The following is a 19,286-nucleotide window of genomic DNA, read 5'->3' on the forward strand; positions in this document are numbered from 1 at the left end:
GTATGCTAACAATTTCTCTATCAGTTTAAAGGCTGGAAATGTCAGTAAACATTCTTTTAAAATGCACAGGCAAAATCGTGTGAAATTAGCATTGACGTCGGTGTAAAAAAGCTGTACGTTTTTTTGATTAGACCTCGAGGCATGCTAATGCAAATAATTCATCCATTAACATTGGGTTTAAACGCATTTCCAAACAGAGCCCAGCACTGTGAGGTGTTTCAAATCAGCCGCGGTAATTGAGCGCCACCACATGCATGCATTTCACCGCCTACTACTACCAGATATTAATTTCACTTTAAGAGAGATAAGTGTTTGCGGCTTTGTTTTTCCATCTCACTCGAAAAAGCGTACGACTCTGCTTACGTTCCTGGGGTTAAAAGGCATTCTTTGATTTACCAATTTAATCCTGCACCTCTAGTTCTGATTAATTTCCAGCATTTTGCGGTGCAATTAATTAAATGCCTCTTTGCTTCGCGCCTCTCCCACTTTTAATTTCAGTGGCGAAACCGCAAGAAGGTTAATTAAGAGGAGGGTGGGGAGTGGAGAAGTGGAGGCGCGCTGATGTTGCCTACATTAACAGAAGGAGCTAAATTTGGCCGAGAAAACCGTGAATGTGACACGGTGGTATTCGCTGGTCTATAGAGCTGCTCTGCGTGCTACCTGCTCCAGCAACGTGGAACAATTTGACGCATCCAGTTTGATAGCACAGTTAATTAGAAATCTGTCTGGAATATCATAATATTCTTTCATGGTAGGCAATACTATTTAAAGCCTTCCACTAATTATACACAAATCTAAGGGACAAAGTGTAGGAGGTAAAATTACATTTCAGAGTTATGTGAGGAAGAAAAGAGAATGTATTGGAATTTTGAGAAAAAAGAAAGATAAAATAGGCTTAGTGGTGCTTTCCATGGTGTTTTGCATTGATATGCATGAAGATTCGATGTGGTGGTTTCATTCATTCATTACCCACAGTCAATGTCACGTTTATTTATATACTGTAGCATGATTAAAAACAACAGTTGTTGACCAATGTCTTTAATAACACTGAAAAAAATTTGCTGTAATTATGCAGCTTGTTGCCAGTAACTTACTGTAGAATATAAAGACTGAAAATGTTTCATGTTCATTTAACTTTGAACAAACTGTTGCCAGTAAATAACATAAATGTAAACTCTACAGGAAGTTACTGGCAGCTAGTTGCCATTTATACTGTAGTTTATACAGAATTTTTTTTACAGTGAAGTTATATAATAAATGATCAATACATTAAATTAAATAATGAATAAATACTTTAAATACATTTATATCATTATTGAACTTTTTAAAAAGATATCAAATAATACCTTATTATGCTAATAAATTAATAAATGCATTTTACTATTTCTAGCTTTTCATGGTTTTTTTGTAATGGCTATGTAATGAAAAAGACAAGATCACACAGAATCTATCGACTGTGAATGTGAAAACAAAGCCAATCTTGGAGATTTAAGACAACTTAAAGGGATAGTTCACCAAAAAAGAACATTTCTTTAAAGGGGTGGTTAAATGGTATTTCAAGCATTCTGACATATTAACAGGGTTATAGAGTTGTTTCCTCATGCTAAACGTAGGCAAAGTGTCAAAAAAGCAGTTGGGCGTGTTACAGAGTATTTCTGTGCCGAATGCACTTCGCCAGGGTTCGTACAAGTTTCGGAAAGGTTTTTTCGATTACAGGTCCAACTGACGTTTCAGAGGTTTTCTATGCGTGTCGCTTCTTTGTATTGGCACTTCCCCCGGAAAACCCCGCCCACTCATCAATCGGCAGGAGACGCTAGAGCTTGCAAACATCTTATCACGCCACTCAGCTTTGTATAATTTCAAAACTCAACAATGGCACGAAAAATGAAGTGTGTTTTTGGATGTAAGGAGAAGAAATCCAGCCTTATGAAAAGATATAGTTTATTATCTGGGGTAGCAGCGGAGTTTTGCGTGTGTGTTTGATGCGCTGGATTTTCCCAACCAGGTCACGAGTTGCATGCGGTAAGACAGACTTCTGTCTTATGTTGGAAATAGTCGCGTGCATATTATATAAATGACATGAACATGTAGTGAACCAAGTTATAAGAGTTGTATAGTGTTGCACGACTCGTACTCGCTCCACCCGCGGTAGTAACTCCTCCTTCTTCATTTTTTTACGTTATCGAAAAGATTCGGTAAAGCTAATCTTTCTTTTATATATCTGATTAAACTAAAGACTCTTCGGAGATATAAAGGATGTCATACTACTCTATAGGTACTCCAGATTAACATCAGAAATGCAGAAACAACGTGTGTTATGTGAGCTTTAAGCTGAAGATCTGGGTCCGGTTGCACCAGCTGTGCGTAAATTACAACGTAGCTTAGTTACGACGTAAATGGGCACTAAGTTACAACTTATGCACTACTAAATGTTTTTGCGTTGCACCATCAAACTTAGTTTAAACGTAACAATACGTTGTGACTAAATATTTACGGAAGCCTCTGTCCATGAATTGGAATAAGATGTCAGCCAGATTATATTACATTGATGAGCTCGTAATTACTTATTAAGAGCCGCAAGTTCGTCAACGAGTTTTCAAGAACTGTTTAATTTTCTGTGTATTCATCAATTAAAATAAGATTTAATGTCTTCCTGTTTATTTTCTCCTTCATGTGTGGGATAGATATTTTCAATTAAAAGTGTAATGTTTTGAGTTCGACAACGTTTGCTTTAACGTCTTTTTTAACTTTCAGTTTAGGCGAGTCAAGAATGAGTTTGAAATTACGTACTGTTCAGACTATTTCCTGTTTACCCATTATAAGGCTTGTGATTGGGTTAAGAAAAATAGACGTCATTCTATGCGACAACGCATTACTTTACTGAGAGCTTACGACCTATTAGCTACATTCTGCCTTAAGAACAAATGGTGCAACTGAATAAAGTAAAGAGTTAGTTATAAACTAGCTAGTAGTTACTAAGCCTCTAGTTTGGACTTTACGTCCCAGTTTAAGTAAGAACTTACGAACGACTGGTGCAACCCTACCCTGATGCCTGCCGTACAATCGCTCAAGACTGAACAAAATGGCAAGGACAAACACGCATATAAAGGACAAGACACAGGTGAAGGAAATCAAGGCTAATGAGGAGATAAAAATCACACACAATAGAGCCATCAGCAGGTGTGGCGAGCACTGCGTTTGGAGTTACAGTGGCATCTGGAGATCTGGAGGGAATCCGAAAAGGACGCTTTAAGGAGCTGCATAGGTAACACTTTACTTGAAAGGGTGTTCATAATACTGACATGACAGCTTCATAATCATGACATGACACGTGCAATGAACATGAAGGAGACTTTATGCACGTATGACTGCCATTAAGTGTCATTCGCTCAATTATATAATTTTTAATGCAAAGATAACATTGTTTGAATTGTCTTTGTTGGGACAGCTTGACATTAATCAATACATCATAACTTGTCACGACAACTTGACATTACCAACAAAACATAACTGACCACTTTTTACAAGCGATATGAATTGAATTTGTCATTAAAATGTTATTAAGTGTTAATACTCTGTCATATAGTTTTATAACAACATCATGAATATTTTTCTTGACCTCGACTACAGTGGTACAAATATAATTTTTCATTAAAATGTCATTAAGTGTTAATACTCTGTCATATAGTTTTATAACAACATCATGAATATTTTTCTTGACCTCGACTACAGTGGTACAAATATAATTTGTCATTAAAATGTCATTAAGTGTTAATACTCTGTCATATAGTTTTATAACAGCGTCATGAATATTTTTCTTGACCTCGACTACAGTGGTACAAATATAATTTGTCATTAAAATGTCATTAAGTGTTAATACTCTGTCATATGGTTTTATAACAGCATCATTAATATTTTTCTTGACCTCAACTAAAGTGGTACAAATATAATTTATCATTAAAATGTCATTAGGTCTTAATACACTGTAAATTAGTCTTATAACAACATCATGAATATTCTTCAGTTCATAACGTTTCCTCCATGTGTTTAAGAAATAAAATCAATCAATTCAATAATAATAATAATAATTAAAATTGATAAAATTATGTTTTATTGCATTTGGTGACCAATTGACCTAAAATTAAATGAAAACTGTACAATAATAGGTTAAGCCATGCAGCGTTGGGTCCATATCACTGTAAAGTTAATTACATTAAATTAAATTGATTAAATGTTTTGTTCATTTTTTTTTCTTCTATGTCAGAAAATGTCAGAACCCTCTGTGTGAGGAAGTACAAGCTCTGTTAGTTGTCAGTTTTATGTTTTTGTATTGTGCTCATACATAAAGTTAAGTATAATATTTTGACGTGTCTGTTGCATTTGTTAAAGGCGGAGTCCATGATGTTTGAAAGCAAATGTTGATATTTGAAATCACCTAAACAAACACGCCCCTACCCCAATAGAATCTGGACCTTCTGTTGATAGACCCGCCCCACACATACGCTACCCGGCATTTGATTTTATTTAATTGGCTAAGTGTGTTTTGGTAGTCGGCCCGTCTTCTTTTCCAAAGCGTTTTTCAAACATCGTGGACTCCGCCTTTAAGGTATTTAAAATTATTTGACAGTATTAACACTTAATGACATTTAAATGACATTTTACTCATGTTTATGACAGATGTATGACAAGTTATTGGTTTATGTCAAGTTGTCAAACAACAAAATTTCAAACCATGTCATCTTAAAAATGACATAATTGAACAAATGGCACTTAATGACAGTTGTCATAAAATCCTCCTTTATGTTTATGACACGCCATGATTATGATGGTGTCATGTCAGTCTTATGAACACCCCTTCAGGTAAAATGTTACCGCTGCATGTTATCATCAAATCTACATCACATCTATCAATATTTTATCGCATCGACATTAAACAGTCAAATAAAGATAACACACCTTAGCATTAGAGGAATGACAAATAATTAGTTATTACAATCAAACATGTCCTGCAGCCAAGATTTAAGAAGGACATTCATTGCAGACCGGCCTGTGAGAGAGTAACTGTAGCACTTCCCATTGCTATTATTCAGACCAAGGCATTGCATCTTAATTGAGTGTGGCTTGTTAATAGCATAAAGAAATATGAGACAGCTCAACAGTCTCCATCTATCAAAACTCTCCGTCCCTCACTTCCATCACTGTGCCAACCGCAGAAAACCAAACCGATTAGTGACACCTCCCATAGTGAGTGTAGCTACTGATGGGCAATACGGCATTAAGTTACATCAGCTAAATCAATGCTGTTTATCTGCTCTTTAGAAACAGATGATAATTGGATGATGCGAAGGGAGGGGCAACGTTAGCCGAAATGATCTTGAAATAGCCCGTTTTTTATATGGAAATCCATGTGGCTGTTTTGATTACCCGGCTGCTGCCTTCTGCCTCGGATTGACCCCATCAGATGATTGCACGGTTAAGTTGAAATGAAATATTATGAGTTTTGATTGGATTGAGAAAATTTTTAAAGCATAATGGCATTATGGACTTGGGAAAGTACACACACAAACATCAGTTTTATAAGAAGGACACCATTTTAGCGCGAATGGATGCATTCTGGGAAAACAATATGGCTTTGCCTTATCTTACCATCTGTTTGTTTGTTGTGACACATTTTCCTTGGTAAGAGGGACAAACATGCCTCTGTCATTCCAGTTAGAGGCTGGATTTCGAGGGATTTTGTTCCAATCAAACGGAGCTAAGGGCTAAAGCGAACGAGTGCAGATGGTGCAAGCGCGACCACAGATGGATCTCACCACAAGTGGCCATTTCATACGAACATCAGGAAAACCTTTCATATATGGTTTTTGAATCGAAAGAAAAGTTTTTGAGCCAAAACTTATTAATAACAACCGATACTCCCTTTTGGGTCATATAAAAGAGCCAGAACGCTTTTGAACAACGCAGAATAACTCCCAAAAATAAAAATAACTCTGGCAGATGTTTTTATCCAAAGAATTAATCTACACATCTTTTCTGAGTACTGTATGTGTGTTTTCTAGGAATCGATCCTATGACCTTTTGCGTTGCTAGCACAATGCTCTACATGCCACATGCTGGATTTAATCTTTGTTGCCAGCATATATTGTACAATAAGTCTGTGTTTCTGATTGGTGCATTACCAAAAGGTCATGGGTTTGATACCTAATAAACTGATAAAACAGTTTGAATGTGAATTCCTCTGAACAAAATGATCTGCCATACACATATGAGTACTACACAACCCTTACCTTTGAGTACGTGGCTCCGTTTAGCACCTCCCCATTTCGAATCCAGATGATGGAAGCCGCAGGTTTGGCGTTGTCTGCGTGACAGGTCAGGTTTAGGGGTTCACCCGCTCTCAGGCTCACCACGGGCCCACCGATGATAACCGGGTCATCAGGTGGAACTGCATGAGGAGAAAAATCACATTGTTTTATCAGAAGCAGTGGCAGATGTCTTCATCACTGAGAGAAAGAAAAATGAGACAGGGGAGATCGAGTATTAAAAAATGTCTAATCATTTCTCTGAAGCAAGTGTTAGACTTACATAACAGCTGAAGGTTAGAGAATAACTAACTGTCAGTCCCTGCACATTTTCATTTAGATCTTTTCATATCATCTATGCAGGCAGAGTGACTAGAAAACAGCATTCAAAGGCTTTATGGTATTCTGAAGCAAACAGTGTGGGCTGTGCATCAAGGAATGAGAGTGGTTTAATTTGATCTGCATTTAAAGAGAGCAGGTGTGATTTGTATGTGTGTGGAAGCTGTCATCACACTGTGAATCGGTGCACAGAGCCGACGAGCGTGCACGTGTAACGGGGCGTAATAGCGACGCAGGAAGAATGCGAGAGGGGGTGTAGAGGCAATCTAAGAGCAGGCAGGAGATATTGTGCATGGACCGCTAAGACCAGAAGAAAACAGGTCCATGAATGGTACTGATTACTCTCTCGCTTTAACACACACCCATGCCCGATCATCCTGGGTTTTATTCAAACTCCAGTGAATTATTGATCGCCCTGCACGCTCATTACGGTACAGATCTGGGGCAAGACAAAATCAAAGTTAGTAAGCAGCAGGCAAAGTGAAAAGAGGGAGAACAAGGACACAATGAGAAGAGGTCACGGCATACTGAAAGACAATTACAGTTTAAATTGTACATTTTTATTAGCCTGAATAAGGAAAAGCTATTCACTTATTGTTAAAAGCAGCTATTCAGCTTTCAGTAAGTAAATTAAGATAAGCAGCTAAAATCTACATAGTTAATGCAAACAATATACATTTTTTTCACAAATATGTAACTTGACATTGGCGGCCGGTGACTTCTTTTTCGAGGGTGCAGCTCGTCACAACATGTGTGTATCCCATCATGTGTGTGGTTCGTCATTTCAAAATATGTGTTTGCCGCATCATGTAAACTTATGTGATGTCAAAATACGAGCCTGCTGCAAGTGCTTCGAAGGGGTTTATGATAAAAGAAATGCTTGCGTTTGCCAGATGCTTGTAATCAGAATTTAGTGTCAAGTTAGTGTCTTGTGAGTAGTTTGTGAACGTGAGCGTCTCTTTTATCATAAACCCTTTTCACGCGTTTGCAACAGGCACGTATATTGACAAGATGCATGATGCACATGGTTCACATGATGCAACAAACAAATACTTTGAAATGACGATCAACAAATGTTCTCCAAAAGGTTCTGTCAGTATGGTGATGTGGTGTAGGAAACCCAAATTATTAAGTGTACATGAGAATTTTCCAACATGATGTCATGGAAATCTGTGTTATAGACACAGAACATCGGATCAATTTATCCGTGACCATGTCATGAAATTCAGCTTTTTTCCATGACAGGACCACAGATGTCTTTTCCGTGTCACTCTCACGGATTTCTCATGTCATTTTATGTATTGTTTTCTCAATGTTTTTCCCTATTTTTAAATCATTGTCGCTTGGGGTTGGGGTTAGATTTGTGTTAGAATGTACTTTTATGTATTGGTTTCTACATGTTTTTCTTCTACTTTTAAAACCATTCTCGCCTGGAGTTGGGGTTACAGTTGGGGTTTGGGTTAGCATGTCTAAAAATGTAACAGAAAGTGATTCTAACCCTAACCCCAAGCAACAATGGTAAGAAAATAGGAAAAAACGATGAGAAAACAATACATAAAATGACACGAGAAATCCGTGGGAGTGACACGGAAAAGACATCTGTAAAGTAATCCAATTTTCCGTGACTATAACATGGATTTTTGTGAGATCAGGTTGGTATTTTCATAAACAGAGTCTTTCCGCTATGAATCTTTGTCAAGATCATGCCAAATCAACAGGTGGCGATATAACCCGAAGCGTAAAGCCATGTTGGCCAATCAGAAGTCTGCAAAAAGGATATTAGCAGCAATATTTTGAATACGTCTGATATAGAATGCCGCAGGGATGACGTATTTTTGAGGCTGTTTACACTTGGCATTAACATGTGTTTTCGTCGATCGGATCACAAGTGGACGACGTTAATGCCAGGTGTAAACGGTGTTCAAAACGTTTTGAGCTCATCCACTTTCGACCACTTTCAACCACATCCAGAGGTGGTCGAAACCACTTTCGATCGGATCGCTTTGGAGTTGCGGAACGCACATGTGGTTGAATGCGTTCGAACAGCAACACGCGACCGCCTTCTTTCCGCCCATTTATCTAATCTGAGGTATTAAACACAAGTTTTACGTCTTTTTTGACTTCTGGCGTGAACATTCGGTGAACAGCGCTATTTTTAGCCTTTCATTGATAAAACTAAACGGCTGATCTCCGTAGTTTCGTTTTGAAAGCGTGTGAAAGTTGCGCGATCCTATTTCATCAATTGCGCTGAAAATTCAAAGAAAGCTCTTACATACTCATGTACAAAACACTGTGCAGCATGTTTACTTGCTAAACAAGCAGTGCACTCCGACATAATATTAGTTTGCGTCCATATAAACTCATAATTACTCCCGCTCGTGTTTGAATGACAGCAGAGAGACTCGCCCACCGTCTCACAGACCACCCCCTCATAGTATTCAGCACAGAAGCGGTCGAAAGTGGACAAAAGAGACAAATTTAAATACCAGGTGTAAACGTAATATGTCTCTCTCGTCCACTTGTGATCCGATCGATGAAAACACATCTTAATACCAAGTGTAAACAGCCCCTTTGTTAACCAACCCGGAAGTAAGCGGGATACTGGTTCCCTTGCAAAAACCCCATTCATTTTTCTATAAGACTTTTGGATAAACACAAAAAATAAGCTCTGTGTTTAGCAAAATATGACCCTTACATGTTTGAACACAACTTTTATGACTTTTGAAATCAGTATTTGCCTTTTTATGTTTCTAGTAACTGCATTTAGACTTCAAAATTCATAAAATTTGTATTAATCTGTGAAGTGTGTAAGTGTCTTTAACTTTTGTCAAACACAGAGCTTATTTTTTTAAGATAATCCAAAATGCTATGGGAAAAATTTTCTTTCTGGCAAGAAAACCAGTTTACTACAAAATTTTGGGCTGGTCTACAAAAATACGTCATCCCTGCGCCACTCACCTTATGTGAAAAACTACAGTTTACATAATCATGTCGAAAGGTCACGTGACCTTTCAACGTGATTATGTAATACATAAGGTCGAGGAAACACCTCCTAGGTCAAGTGCAAGATGAAAAGTTGTTGATAAAAAGTGCACTTTTTAATAATTTTTTTTTTTGGGGGGGGGGGTGAAATGATGATCATTTCGCTAGACAAGACCCTTATGCATTGGTTGGGATCGTTTAGAGCCCTTTGAAGCTGCCCTGGAACTGCAATTTGGACCTTCAAACCATTGGGTTCAAATGAAGTCCACTCTATGGAGAAAATTCCTGGAACGTTTTCCTCAAAAAAACGTTATTATTTTCGACTGAAGAAAGAAAGACATGATCATCTGGATGACATGGGGGTGAGAAAATTATCAGAAAATGTTCTTATGAAAGTGGACTTTATCCTTTAAGACCACAGCTCATGCCAGCATCTTAAAACTGATGGAAATTTATTCAGTAATAATAAGGACTGCTAAAACAAAAATAAAATATCTGAATTTCTGCGTAATTGGTTCTTGTCATTGCCCTCTTTGCCTAAGTAAGCATTAATTGGCCGTTATCCAATATACTGATGTTAGGTTATGGCCGCTAATGGCAAATATATTTTTTAACTTTCGAGTGCCCTCTCATTTACTGCACCCTTTATTATATTTTGCTCCCTTCTTTGATGTTACTGTATTCATTTAAATGCGACCCAAAATGCTGATTCAAAAATAGCTGCAGATACAGAAGTAAATATATTTCAGGTGAAGTAACAAGATATAAGGTTATGTAAGCACTGACAGATGCGGCAGATGCTGTTTTAATAAGAGCTTTTCTTGTGATTTTCCTGTGACAGTTTGTTTGTTAGCTATCAAAGGTCTACTGCTGTTTTCGGTTGCATAATCTGATACAGTGTAGTCACATACAGTAGATACTTCAACAGATCTAAACACAAGGAAAATGAAGGCTTTATGCAGGTCATCTTGACTCCCACTTGACCTAGATAGACAGTTATTGTGGATATTTATTAGTATCCCAAAGTGGGTCCATTTTTAATGCAGACTGGTTAAATTACGACTGACTGAATGAATGAAATCTCTAAGCTGGATGTCCTTGGAAGGTCATTTGTTTTATTTTAATGCGTTCAGGGCATTCAGATGGAGTGACTTTTGATGAGTAACTTTCTCAAAGCGTGTGACTGATCATACCAAGTTCTGAGACAGACAAAGACTTTCTCTCTCATATCAGCCACATCACACAGCTCTACTTTGCTGCCTTTTGTTGCAAAAATGATAGGAAATATCTCATTCTTTTTCATTTTCTCTGGCAGATTGTGTTATTAATGTAGGCTCATACAATTATTAAGAAGCATTTCCTATGCTAATCTCAAAGGAGCTATTTAAGTTCCCAATGCGGATCCAAAGAATTACATTTCCCGGGAAACAGCTTGAGATCTAAGGCAAGTTTGTGTGCCCATATCTCGCTTTTCCTCAAACAGCAGACCTCGGTAACCCCGACCCCTATTTGTGTTTGTTAGAGTTCTTCCACCAAAAGCCTGTCTGTATTGATAACCGTGTCGACGCTCTACAAATGACACTGATGGTTAGACGAAAAAGCTGTTATTTCGAGCTGTTGTGCGGCTTGAAATTCCCATTCCTATCCAATTTCAGCTTTCACAGACACTTCCAGTCTGACAGCGGTACAAAGGGCAACCCTGTAGCCACGCTAGCCATCATCATTACAGGCCTGTTTGCAAACTCTGCATCCCCTAATGGTTTCAAATTAGCGCTTTACCGCAGTCACTCGATAGATTTCTCATGAGTCGGTCTGCAGCACAGATTGATCGCTTCTCTTTAATTACTGGCTTGTATGTTGTAGTTCATTCACCCTCCACTTGGCTGTTGAAAAAAAAACGTATCATCCATATTTCTTTCTTTCTGTCCCGCATGTGATGACGTGGGCCTACTTATTGGCTTTTAATAAGATCACCATTTTTCCTAAAACAAACGCTTTACTTTTTATTTTTTTTTAAATGCTTTTATCCAAAGCGATTTACAGTGAGATTTAACTTTAAATTTTTTTTTTCAAAATTTGTTTTCTCAGGAATTGACTTTGCATTCCTAATACAATGTTCTACCAATTGACCAACATGAATACTTATGAGGAAGGGGCTTATGATACTTAATAAAAAAATATAAAAAAATAAATAAAATAGATATTTTTTGATGCGACACATTGTATGATGTGTCTTCTGACAAGACACATCATACATTTTTGTGTCTTGCAAACCAAAAATGCAAATAAGCAATGAAATCTGATTTTTAACAAAAAATGTTTTGCACAGATGTTATATGAAAAAAACAATAATTGCATAATCACTGTAAAAAAAATCACTTATTTTTTAAGTATAATCAACATGATTTGTCATTTCAACATAGATTTACTATTGGTGTAACTAACTAGTGGTGAGTTGCTATAATGTTTTAAATAAAGTTAAAGTATCTTAATTAAACTTTATTTTATATGTTACAGCAACTACTCAAGGAATTACTTGTAAATCCAAGTTGGTACTTAAAAATGTAAGTTCAATTTTTTAACAGTGTTGAACTTTACCTCACACAAATTCTTAATGTGGGTTCAAAGGAATGTAACATAATTTATTAGCTGTGTGGACCATATTTATAAAACTTTTTATTAGTTGTTTTATATTTTCATTTCCATCATTCATCACGGTTTACTGTTAATGCATTGAAAATCTGTTAAACATCTGCTCTTGTGTTACACAGTAGAAAGTCATATGGGATTTGACATAAGAGCGAGTAAATGATGACAGAATTTTGAGTTTTCAACTATAAAATGTGTTAATTAAAGGGCTGTGATTTACTGGCATATGTAATGTAATGTGAGACACACACACACATACAGATAAACAAACACACATAGACACATTAACATAGCCTATATAATGTTAGTCATCTGTTAGCAGCGCAAAGGTTCGAAGGTCAAAAATCCCTGAGAACACACACATGTACTGATAAAAATGTTTAACTTGAATGCACTTTGTTGGTTTTTCATTCATAGTAGGTTTGAATGAAAGCATCTTGCATATGTATAAATGTAAATGGTTTTCATAGTGTGATAAGTAATGTTAAACTGTCACAGAACAGCGAAACAGTTTTACAGTGAAAATGATTGTATTGTATTTAAACGGCCGCTAACCTAGGTGTTTTCGGCAATATAAAAGTCTCTGATATCTACAGAATGTATCTGAAAAGTTTAAACTCAAAATACACCACAGATCTTTCATTATATGATGTTGAACATGGCCGTTTGTGGCTGCAATTAAAATGCTTTGTAATTCTTGACTCTGATTGGTCAGTTGCAACATTGCCAGGTATTTTATTTCCAGACAATATTTCATATACATAAACATACCCATGTGGCAAATTCTGATTGCCCCGTTGGCATAATTTATGCACTAACAACCGGCTGGCTGGTCTTTAAATCTTCATTTCCGTCATGTTAGGCATGATAGAAACTTTTTCTTACTGTTGTTTTAAGTGCCCAAGGTTGACCAAAGCCTGAACGCCTGGAAGATAAATTCTCCTTTACAGAAACACTTTCTTAAATAAAAACACAAACACATTATTTTCTTTTAAGTCGCAGCCGATACTAACAGGAATAACCTCCAGTATCTTAAAGGCAGACCTGACTTAAGGTGACAACATTTTTTTCCTTCTAGTGCCTGAAGAAAACAATAAATAACTTTCAGCCAAATGGATTTGCAATTAACCAAATGGACTGAAACATTGGCCCAATCAACTGGGGTCCTTCAAATTCAGCTACAAGCTTTCTAAATCACCGGGATGGGCAATGTTTCAGTTATACTGTAGGTACTAAAAGAAAGAAACAGTAGAGAGAAAGAAAGAGAGAGAGAGAAGTTATATTCTCCGGAGTGGGTTTGATGCTACAGTAATTGCAGAGGAGGAAATCTCACTTCATTTACAGTGCACCTTTCAGCCAGTGGCTTCAGAGGTTGACTTACTGACATCAAAAACAAGACTGTGGAAGAGTTAAGTTGATATGAGCCGTAATCCTGTGCACAGCTAGGGGAGCGGGGGATTCTGGGAAATGAGAGAAAGCAATCTGGTGGAAAGTGAATGGGTGAGTTCACAGACTTCAGTGCTTTGGCTCTACTGACGTGTTTGGCACAACAATGAGACCCGCCTGTTTCAGCGACGGCCCAAGTCACCTGCTGTTACGGGCTGTGATAGATAGATCAGCAGCAAAAAACAAAGAATAGGAAGTGGAATCGAAAACATGCCAGAAATGGAGACAATTGACATATGTGGCTCAATGGCCCACATCAAAGTTCCTTGCAAAGCTGTCACTAATGTGTGTTTTGAGGAGAATGGAATTCTGTGGGAAGCAAACTGATCCCTATTCTCTCTCCATCTCATTCTCTCTCTATTTCTCTTTTGGCAGGATCCGAATGTGTAAGGTGTTGACGGCTCTATGCATGAGTGACGCCCAGCCAGATTGCCTTCAAAACGGACTCCACCTGTCTGAGTTATAGCGCAATAGAGTCATGGATGGTGAAACCAAAGGCAATGAAGAGAAAAAAGATTTACTTTTTGAATAAGCATCAATGGTACTGGGCCACCGGCGATGCATAGGGCTGGGTTTTGGCGTGACCAATACACAAAGTCTCATTTTGTTTATGTAGAGAATTATCATGGCCTAGGTCTACACAGTAGGTTGGAACACAAAGGAAGTTTTGAGATATGACTGGGTACCTCTGGTTAAAAATACGTATATGGGGTCAGATTGTGAGGCTGAACGCCGGTGATATGTTCGTGATGTTGTGGAGAGAAAAATAAAGCAATTAGACACAAAACCAAGTTAGGGAACACTACAGTGTGCATTTGCCTACAGAAAAGATAAGTATTGCTGGTCACCATGTTGTCCCCCCAACATTACCAGAATTACAAAAAGCACCAAACCAGCTCAAACCAGACAGAACCAGTTATAAATAGCAGTTGTGTCTGTCGTTTGTAAAAAGCTAACTGATAAAAGACAAAAGTGTCTTGTTTGCAAAAGTGTCATTGCACAATATGTCAGAATGTGAACGAGCACTGACAACTTGACGTTTGCAGATAGCAGAACATCTGTCCAGACTCACACCTGTCATTCAGACCACATACAGGAGTGTTTACAGATGTGTGTGAGGTCACAGACCAGCAGGGTTGTCTCTCTGCAAAACTAATGGACCATTTATGTAACATCTGCCTCAAATGTGTGCACAGATATGTAATCACTTTACCCACTAACACTTGATTAATTAAGTGTCTCATATTTAAAACACACACAAAAATGTACATTACATTTTAGCATTTGGCAGATACCTTTATCCAGTGACATACAGTGCATTGCAAGGTACACAAGGTTTAAACCCATGACCTTTTGTGCTCCTAACGCAATGCTCCACCACTGAGCTAAACCAGCCTGATCTCACGAGAAGTCGTACATATTTTACAAGTTGGCTAATTCGTATGATCTTATGATTCTCGTGAAAAAAACGAACACCTAACCCCGCACCTAACCCCAACCCCACAGGGGTCAAGGCAAATCGTACAAAAACTTATGATGGTGGTCGTATGAATTAATACGAATTAGCCAACTCGTTAAATAAGTACGAATTCTTGTTAGATAGCGTTGGCTAAACAGGAGTACAAATGCAAAAAGTATAAGACTCTTATATTGTTTTCAAATAAGAGGACCTTGACTTGTACTTATTGCCTATTAATAAGCTTCTTGGAATGATTTGTTTGATTTCATCGGGTCAAAGTTCACAATTTCATAACTTGATGAGTGATTTGATGCTTTCGGCGAAATGCGAAATAGTTTATTTTTAGGTCGGGCATGTTTGTTTGCGTTGATTCATATGCAGCCGCCTCTCATTCTCTTCAATGTCAAGAGATTAAATGGAGTTTGGTGGTGGTGGTGTGAATCTGTGTGTAATTGATGACCTTTTTTTATCTTCATCACACGATACGCAGTGTTTCTTGAATAAATGTTGAGTGGTGTCTCGCATCTCCCGATTTGCAATTAAAAGTTAATAATCTTCGTGCCTTGAAGCTGTTTATCAAATGATAGACTCAGGCTTTGAGACTAAACGCCGAGCAATGCAAATTCTAAGTGTCTTTACCTATTTATTTTTTGCCCACAAGGACACTTGATCTTCCATTAGTTATGAATGCATACTTATTAATTTGTGCAGAATGAAATGAGGAATGAGTGGGGAATGTTTAGCCCTTGTATCTTTCAAGGAGTTTAATCCCCACAAAGCAGATATTTTCTAATGGGCAATTTCAGGACTTATAAGATAACACACTGTCTGACTGCGTATGCTATTACTTTGCATCTCTGCACTGGTTTTGTCTTTCAGGGAGAAGAAATGAGATCCTTAACAAGACAATAACAATAAAAAATGAGCCAAACTGAGTTTAAGTGTTGGGGCGAAAAAGTTAAACGGCATGAGGGCAAATATTTACAAGCTTGGTGCATTTGGAAGACACTTTTATCCAAAGCAATGCACAGTTAAGGTAAGCCACACATTGTATCGCTACGTGCATCAAACCTGTGACCTTCCTCTAATGGCTGAGCTACAGTACATGAACATAGTTGAAACTGATAAGGTTTTTGCAAAAGACTCAAAACTAGAGGTGCTGATCTCACCGTAGAAAAGAAAACACAAAATGAGAAGTGCAGTGTTGGTGAATAACCTTTTGCTGTTTTTACAAGGCCAGAAGCTGGTTCCATTACTCTACGTCCATAGTTCATTTTGTCTTGGGCTAAGATTAGTCCTGATGGGACGCGTGAGAGGGTGAAGATGGCTGACTTCTACAAGGATATGTAATTAGACTACAGGGTACATTTTTCCTCGTCTTCATTCCTAATTCAGCAATGATAACCTCAACAGGTCACTACAATCCCAGAGTTCTGCAGAGTTAAGAGTTCAGTCAACTTATGTTACAATGCACATAAAGGCTGATGCAGGTTTTGCTCTTTAAGGAAAATCTTTAGATTTTCATACCACGTATTTGCAGTGAATTGTGGTCAGCCTTACCCCATGGGTCACCAAAATAACTTTAATAAAGCATGGTTATACAAAGTTCCTCAGAAAAACAGTTTAACTGTTAAATCATACTTTTGGCCTCAAAGGACCTGAATCTTTTAAGAGCAATGTTGAGCTTCCCAACATTAAGTTTGAAATGCCAAAGAACAACTATTCTGCAGTGAGTTTCAGTTTCAATACTTTCCTATGCATGGTAAGATATCAGAGCCTTCTAAATAATTTACTCATCCCCATGTCATCCAAAATGTTTAGATATTTTTTGTTCAGTCGAAAAGAAATTACGTTTTTTGAGGAAAACATTCCAGGATTTTTCTACAAGTAGTTAACAGTTTCAGGAAAAATCATGTCAACTTTATGGTAATGACCTATGACGCGGTTTAGCAGCATCCAGTCGGAAGACAGAAATCAATAGAAGTCCTCCACTTCAAGTTATTCCAGAGAATGCATTCGGGCATCAGAGCATCCACTACTTTTTATCAATAGCGTTGTTGGCAGGGCCAACTTCTCGTCTTGCACTAGCCATGTGATGCGCCAACGCAACCTTACGTATTACGTAAACACATTAAAAGGTTGTTACATATGTAAAACTCACACTTGTCATTCCACATACAACAACTTTGGAACAGTCCTACTTCTCCACACTTGTAAACACTGGACCTGTAGTTTAGCATACGTCATGCTAATATGTAAAGTCACGCTAATGAATCCCAATGCTAGTGTAAGATGAGAAGTTGTTAAAAAATAACTTCTTTTTTATTCTTTTTGATGATTGTTTTGCTAGATAAGACCTTTATGCCTCGGTTGGAATTGTTGAAATACCTACAATGTTAAACTTTATTGAAAGTGTAAACTGTTAAGGTCCACTAAAGTCCACTACATGGAAAAAATCCTGGAATGTTTTCATCAAAAAACGTAATTTCTTCTCGACTGAACAAAGTAAGACATAAACATCTTGGATAACATGTGGGTAAGTAAATTATCCGAATATTTTTATGAATGAGGAGTATTCCTTTAAGGGCAACATTAAGTGTGTGCAAAGAACAACGATTGTGCAATAAGTTTCAGTTTTGAAACTTTCCTATGCATGGTCAGATATCAGAGCCTTAAGTGAGATAGGCTGATCGGCATTGTTGTGAACTCAGCCTGTTGAGCGTACACCTGCCCAGGTCTTCAGCAGATGTTCAGTATCTGTGTGAGGGAAGGCTGAGTCATGAAGTGATATGGAGAGGAGCTGAGGGACCACTTCAGCTGTCAGGTAGAAAATACAGGGAAGATGGAGTCACAGTCCCAATCCTGTCATCAGCGCTGCTGAGGCTGAGCTCCTGACATTGCAGAAGACAGCCCAGAGATCTGTCTGCTGCAGAGCTTGCATACATAACAAGCATAGGTTGGAGGATCTGGTCACCCGTGCTTTGTAAAGGTTCGAGACTGTTTACTAAAGTGTAAGACAGTTGCCAAAATATGTGTGATGAATGTGGCCTTGTTAAAGAGGTCATTTTGCAGCTTTTGATTTATTTATTGCTTCACCCATATCTTCTAAAAAATAGTTTTAAGAGTTTTTGCATTAAATACAGTCATAATTTATTTATATGATCATTTTTCATTCTTCACTGTGCCGCACCTCCAGGGTAAAAACAGCTTTGTCGCACTTGCTCGTGAGCTGCTGGTTTACAGAACAATCAGCTCTGAAACGTGACACACAAACTGTTAAGATTAGACAGAAATAATCAGGGACTTTGTTCGAAATAAACTTCAGATGCTCTTTGCTAATGCTGGGATCCTTTGAAATCATATGCAGAGTGCAGCTGCGACACCCAGTCAGGAATTACACAAGGTTTGTTAAACTACATACATTCAATTTTCGCCATTATCTCTCTTGTTTCCTCTGTATTTCCTCTTTGACTGGGTTGGCTACATTTTAGGATACCAAATAGACATTTATCATGAGGTAACGTGGGCATTGTATGTGTTTGATGCCCAAAATTGCTGAAAGTTACAGTATGTTACAATAAACTGTCTCGAAATATTAAGGGTAATTTGATTCATCACACTGTGACTCATTTAACTCCTTACCAGAAATAGATAGACACCCACAAAAGCCACCAGCCAATTGGTGACCCACTTGACAGGAAATTAAACCAAGATGAGATAAATTAGAGTTTTGTTGATAAGTTGATTATTATTATCACAATGCATGGTCATAGGAGGTCAAGTTGGTGCTGCACTACATTAGCAATGCATTGTTATGGGTTTGATTTCCGAGAAACATACATGATGAAAAAGCATATATATGTGTTGACTGAAAAGATTGTAAATCACTTTGGATAAAGCACCAAATGCATGAATGTAAGAAGTCGCATAAACAGTAGAGCACACAACAGAAAAAAAACACAATTTGCCTTCTTCCTCTAATCCCTCATTTGCATCCTTCCACACTTGTCATTATTTTTACGTTTCATTAGTACAGATCAATAAAACAAATAACATTTTTGTAGCTTAGCAGCTGCGCTTCATGAATTGCTCCACATCTGCCATACTGT

At 37.6% G+C, this 19,286-nt stretch overlaps 1 protein-coding gene across 6 annotated transcripts in view; it reads right to left on the bottom strand.

Moving 5' to 3' along the window:
* The window catches only part of kirrel3b (kirre like nephrin family adhesion molecule 3b), a 214,101-nt gene that overhangs the window by 49,202 nt on the left and 145,613 nt on the right, over positions 1-19,286 (bottom strand). For all 6 annotated transcript variants that reach the window (XM_055174430.2, XM_055174432.2, XM_055174433.2 and 3 more), the window contains exon 4: positions 6,288-6,445. In XM_055174430.2, coding sequence (XP_055030405.2) covers positions 6,288-6,445 — 158 coding nt within the window. The remainder of the gene's footprint in view (positions 1-6,287; positions 6,446-19,286) is intronic.

The sequence above is a fragment of the Misgurnus anguillicaudatus genome, chromosome 15 (assembly GCF_027580225.2).
Source record: "Misgurnus anguillicaudatus chromosome 15, ASM2758022v2, whole genome shotgun sequence".
Lineage (NCBI taxonomy): Eukaryota > Metazoa > Chordata > Actinopteri > Cypriniformes > Cobitidae > Misgurnus > Misgurnus anguillicaudatus.